The following is a 6,375-nucleotide window of genomic DNA, read 5'->3' on the forward strand; positions in this document are numbered from 1 at the left end:
GCAACGCAATGCATAAAAAGACAGTATAAGTCATTATAATCCATAATTATGTCCCCACTGGATGCAACGAATGCCTCGTTTATAATGGGTTTTCATGTTTTTGAATCATCGCTCCGGCCTGACAGGGCATCATCACAGTATGGTAGGGGCATAACATTTCACGCATGAGGTATTCGGCCAATCATAATGCACTGGATAGCTGGCCAATCACAGCACACCTCGCTTTTCAGACGGATGAGCTTTGTAAAACTCAAAGGCTGCGATTTAATTAAATATATGCACGTTTCAGAGTGAAGTGCCATCTTCCCAAACTTAATGAGAAGCACTTAAACTTGTCAACAAAAGAGAAGCTTTAAGGGCTCTCTGTGACTTTGACATAAAAACTTGGTGTAGCATTTGAAAATGAAGAAATTAGGACACAAATATTATTGTATTATACATTTGTACTGTAAAATTGTTGTTATATTACTTTCCTTACATACTTGATTTTTTCAATTTTAGTTAAACAATATTCAATATTAATATTTCTTATTTTGTTTGATAATTTTATTTATCAATAATACATTTTTATTATTATTAATATTAGTCACAAAACTGCATTGGGACACGAAGGCTGAGGATCCAAGTGCAGTAGTTTAGAGGGATAATCCACAATCATTGTTAAAACAGGCATGAGGTTTAACACAATAAGTAATCCAAACTATGACAGAGTTCAGGGCTGAGGCAAACAGAGTAATCCAGATAAACAGGCAGATTATCAAGAACCAGGAGAACAAAGACACAAGAGAACCAGTATAAAAGGATTAGAACTGCAGCTGTGACACATGCAAGACTTCGCAAAGAGTGACTGAAAACACCTGGCTTATATAGGCAGAGGTACTGAGCAACAGGTGAGAGCAATCAGGCATAATGAGTCCGGGCAATGGGTTTTGGGAAATGCAGTCCAGGACAGAATGGCAAAGGTATGGGATGGAGTGCCCTCTGTTCACTATCAAGAGCACTCCAACTGGTGATCATGATATAGCCGCCCTCTTAACAAGCGGGTTCCAGATGCTCCTGAATAAGAACAGGCTTAAGTCCAAGAGGGAGGTGGAACAAAGGTGGAATAGGGGATGGATGGAGGGCCAGGCCCATGGACAGGACATAAAGATTGGACCGAAGATTGAGGCGAATCGGGGAGCCAGAGTGGAGCTGAAGGAGCAGGTGACCAGGGCTGGGCCAGTGGAGCAGGAAGCCAGGGCGGAGCCGAAGACCACCAGGGCAGAGCAGACGGGACCGAAGATCCCAACGGTGGAGCAGATGACCACCAGGGTGGAGCTAAGGACCACTTCAGCGGAACTGATGGCGCAGGGGACAACCAAGATGGCTCAGGCAGAACTGGAACCTACCACGGTGGATCTGAAGGCCACCGAGGCAGAACAGACTAAACTGCAATGGCGAGCACAGAGAGGTTAGAAATGATCCCTGTAGCCGTAACAAGACATTCAGAGAGTTCAGGGACTGCCTCCCTGGCCGTGACAGGACCGGCCAGGAGTTCAAGGGTGACCTCTGTGGTTGAGACAGGACAGGCAGGGAACTCACAGGCTGGCAGCAACACAGGACTCTGGAGCAGATTCATGGACTGGAGAGGGCTCTGGAGCGGACTCATGGACTGGAGAGGACACCGCTGCCTCAGAAGCGTGAATAGCCCAGACAAACAAAATGGCGGCCACCAATACTGGAAGGGCAGCGGAGGGTGGCAGAACCTCGGAGATCATCGGGCTTGAGAGCGCCGAGACCACCGGGATGCCTGCCGCTAACACCGGGATTAGTGGTAGATCCACCACACTGGACATCAATCTCGGTTGCCTGGGTTATCCATGATGGCTGGAGACTCTGGCTTGGCGGCCATCTTGTGGAGAGGCCTCCCCTACTGTGAAAGGAGAACCACAAAGCATTAAAGCATAGTGCAGAAACTCACTGAATGACCCTCGAGGAGCATCACAGATTAGCTTGTCCTTGAGCGGAATATTGAACCCATAAGAGAAAAAGTAAATGAGAGCATAATCCGGCAGATTAGAAACATTAGCAAAGTCCAGGAAAATCTGAATGTGCTCCACAAGGGTACGATTACCTTGGAGCAAATGGATTAACTCAACTGCTGGATCCACAGTGGCAAAGTCTTCTGTCACAAAACTGCACAGAGACACAAAGGCTGAGGATCCAAGTGCAGTAGTTTATTAGAGGGATAATCCACAATCGTAGTAAAAACAGTCATGAGGTCAAACACAATAAGCAGGCCAAACAATGACAGAGTTCAGGGCTGAGGCAAATAGAGTAATCCAGATAAACAGGTAAACAAGACACAAGCGAACCGGGATAAAAGGTTTAGAACTGCAGCTGTGACACATGCAAGACTTCGCAAAGAGTGACTGAAAACACCAGGCTTATATAGCAGAGATTGTTTTACTATTGGGAGATACGAGGGTCTGTATTACTTACTATTAGAGAAAGCCGAACGAGCAACTTGGATCACGTGTGCCATAATAACCAATCACATTACAGCCTTGACGTCATTGAATTTTAGTCAGGGTTGTGAGACACTTTTACGCTTTTTTAAAAGTTTTTCAGCCGTTTACAGATACCATAGGAATAAATGAGAAGTGCCGTAAACTGAATCCCACCGGTCACAAAAAGTCAGTGACTTCTCTTATAAAACAGCATTTTTTTGTTGTAAACTCTAAAAATAGTTAAATCCAAAAGCATTGTTCAGTGTAAAACATTTAGAAGATTAGGCGATACGCTGTCGTTTCATTAAATGATAAGCTGTTTCCTCTAAAAAAAGCTGTTTATTCAGCGTAGTGAAGCCTCTCCTCCATTGACATACATTAAAAAAAACAGTCTCTGGTCTCCTTTCCCATGTACTGCCAAAGCGTTAGCGATAGCCATTATGCTTTTTTGGCTAAAGGTTGCAGACTTGCCGTCTAGTAGCTTTGTTATAAAGGCAGAGGTAATGAGCAATAGATGAAAACAATCAGGCATGATGAGTCCGGGCAAAGGGTTATGGGAAATGCAGTCAAGGATAGAGTGGCAAAGGTATGGGATGGAGTGCCCTCTGGTGGCTATCAAGGGCACTCCAGCTGGTGGCCGTGACAATTATTATTGCTGTTTTATATTCATGTTGATATATAATTACAAAAATTTTGTTCAGCCCTACAAACAAGCCCAGAAACTTGGAACTTTTTATCGCATTTTAAATTTATTCACAAAATCAGAATTCAAATCAGATTGTAGACATACTAATTTAAAATTTAAAGTGGTCCCCTAATTGGCTGCCACAGTGAAATTATGTCGTTAGTTGGTTGCCAGGGCGTTGGTATGCAATTCCTATGTTGTAATGGATGGTTGCTAGGGTGTTGCTAAGGTAATTTTGGGGTATCAAATAAAGTCAGGACGAGTTATTTTCAGGGTTAAGCATTTAGAAAAAATGACAACATTAACCGTTTTAAAGTTCTAATCTAGTATCTGATTGCATTCTCTATTTATAATGATCTTGTAAAAGTCCCAATCAAGGAATATTTATCTCAGAAAACAAGTCCTCATATTCCCTGTGCCCAGGTGCTGATTGCTCACCGCCTGCTTGACTATAATTAGCTTACCTAAAACACTCCAAAATCTACTAATTTTTCCAGAGCCTTATAATAATTAGAAGAAATCCAGTAGAAACCAAAAAGGTGCGTACTCTTTACTAAAGCTCACCCAAGCTCACCCAGGTCCTGTGTAAATAAAGAGCATTTGTAGAGAACATGTACAATCTGCCACTGTGAACTATTTGGCAGCGTCACCACAGTGTAAATACAAACACTCCACGTAGCATCTGCTCTGACGGTTCGGCCCACCCAACTAAACAGTTCAGCAAATTTAATAAGTGACTAGTAATTTAATCTAATAATACAAGGAAGTGAAATCAGTAGCTCAGGAAGAAAAGGGCAGCGAATCACATATTCCTCACACTGACATTACCACAGTGCTGAAATGTTAATGTGGATGACCTTACTAACCAATAAAGTCATTTCCTCACAGAATGTGGGAGAGCTGTCCTTTTCACAAATAGAGACATTAAACCATTGTCATCTGGGATGCCGTTGAAAAGTCATAACCATGTGAGTTTCCAACCTCATGCAAGACAAAGAAAACACTGAGCTGAGCACCAAATGAATTTGAGTAATTCACAATGGAATGCTGACAATTCCAAACAGGAATCCAATTAACAAGCTTATTTTATTTATACTGCTTAACAAGGGTTTGAAAAGAGTGTTTATACAGTATTTTGGCATGAGATTTCAAAATTTTAAAAACTAAATCTGAATATAATTGATTGAATCTGGTGTTATGTTTAATATACGGATGAACAATATCTGATAGTATGATTAAGAGAAATGCACTATATGTTTCTGTTAATTATATGATAAATGCATATCATATAATGTTGTTTTATCACTTGTACAGTAGGTGCACTTTCAGTGATTTGTGTTTCAAATACAGGTATAGGACATATATTTGTTCACGTTTATGATTAAAACGCCAGAACTGTATTTGTTTTATCTTTTAATCCATTGTAAAAAATAAAAAAATGTAAAAAGTAGCATGATAATAATTAAAAAAAAATTTTTAACTGGGATGTACTATAATATGGTATATGTAACATGTGATCTGTCAAATCCCACATATTGCTTTCAGTTTCTTTATCATCATACATACTGAACTTCCCACATATTTCTGTGCAATTCATCTTATCATTATCACATCAAGTCATCAGCACTTACATGTCCTTGATTGGCAGGTTCTTTCCTTCCACAATCCTGATGAATAGTGTGCTTCGTTTAGCCATGCTGTCATTCAGAGAATATATCACGCGCCGACACTTCTTCTTCCTTCAATAACACGCATGTTTATGAGCACTGCACAATGATAAATACGCTGTTCTATCTGTAAAGCTTGTCATAGCCTATATAACAAACGCTGTACTGAGAAGCAGCACCGCCGAGCGTTCCAGCGGTCGTCTACACAATCCACGCGTTAGACACGGGTGGGTTTGATTTCTGTGGGTTGTTTGGAGGAGTGACTGACTGGATCACACACTTGAAGAGAGAAGGTATTAACAGACGCGACGCGACCAAACTACAACTCTCCCTTTAGAATCAACACAGCTGGTCATAAACTGCAAGGCAAGGACGCGATTGTAGACGGCTTTGTTGAGTTCTGTACTTTTGTCGCGTCGCGTCAAGTGCAGACGAGGTGTGGCGTGACGCGACGAGTGAAATGAATTCTCCGTGTGAGGGGAAAAGGAGTCCTTTCTTACCCTCGAGATTACCAAGAGCTAACATAGCTGAGATAAGCAAACAGTGGTGTTAGACTATAGGCTACTCGATAGCAAACACTAAAACTAATAGGGTCACACTCTTTACTCCAGTAAATATTTCTCAGCGTTGGTTCATTTTTGAAAGTCCATTTTTGTATCGATTGCATCTTGAAGGGTTGGCTGAAAGCTTTGTTTTCACAAAGGAACCAGCCTATTGCAGGATTTTCAGCTAAATTTAAACAGTAAAATAATAAAGAAAGAAATTATTTGACAACTACCCTAAGTTATTTTAACCCTGAGTTCAAATCTACCTTCATTTTGACAATTGTCTGAATGTATGTCAGTGTGGTTTAACTGTGTTCACTTGGTTGATACTGGAGGGCAGAGTCCTGAGGGAAAAAATGCCCTAATTTAAGAGGGTTTTGAAATAGGTGTTTGAAACCACTAGTGAAAACACATATTTTCTCATATGTTCTTTACACTAAGAAAAAACTGGTTCTGAAAGGTTCTTTGGAGAACCCAAAATGGTTCTTCTATGGCATCATTGTGAAAACGCTCTTTTTGAACCTTTATATTTAAGAGTTTATTTGAGGGCAGCCATTCACTTCTCACTTACAGTGCACAGCATAAATGAGTACACCCCCTCTGAATAAATATAAAAGATGTATTTTCTTAATGATCACTAATATAGTTCATGGAAAGATGGCAAAATTGAAACATAGTAAACATATACTTAATAAAAACAACAAAATATATGCCAATATGTTCTGTAAGATAAGTAAATTAGCCAATTTTGTTTAAATGAAGGATTGCAGAAATGAGTGCACCCTAGATTGAATTCAGAAAATGTATAATATTCTAGTACTTAGTATGTCCTCCAGAACTTAAAGTACACTGCTCTGACACTTCTTGGCACTGAGTGTACAAGTTCATGACAAATTTTCACATCTGTGCTGTTTAACTCCTGGAGCACGACCTCCTTGAATGCTCTGATCTTTAATGGGGAGTTTTGCTCAGCTCGTCTCTACAGAATC

At 40.6% G+C, this 6,375-nt stretch overlaps 1 protein-coding gene across 1 annotated transcript in view; it reads right to left on the reverse strand.

Annotated features, from left to right (window-relative positions):
* Positions 1-5,347, reverse strand: part of rasa4 (RAS p21 protein activator 4) — a 60,631-nt gene extending 55,284 nt beyond the window's left edge. The window contains exon 1 of the mRNA XM_016246052.1: positions 4,806-5,347. Within this exon, the coding sequence (XP_016101538.1) occupies positions 4,806-4,870 (65 nt within the window). The 5' untranslated portion in view covers positions 4,871-5,347. The remainder of the gene's footprint in view (positions 1-4,805) is intronic.
* Positions 5,348-6,375: the final 1,028 nt, after the last annotated feature.

Source organism: Sinocyclocheilus grahami, unplaced genomic scaffold, assembly GCF_001515645.1.
Source record: "Sinocyclocheilus grahami isolate Dianchi unplaced genomic scaffold, SAMN03320097.WGS_v1.1 scaffold781.1, whole genome shotgun sequence".
Classification (NCBI taxonomy): domain Eukaryota; kingdom Metazoa; phylum Chordata; class Actinopteri; order Cypriniformes; family Cyprinidae; genus Sinocyclocheilus; species Sinocyclocheilus grahami.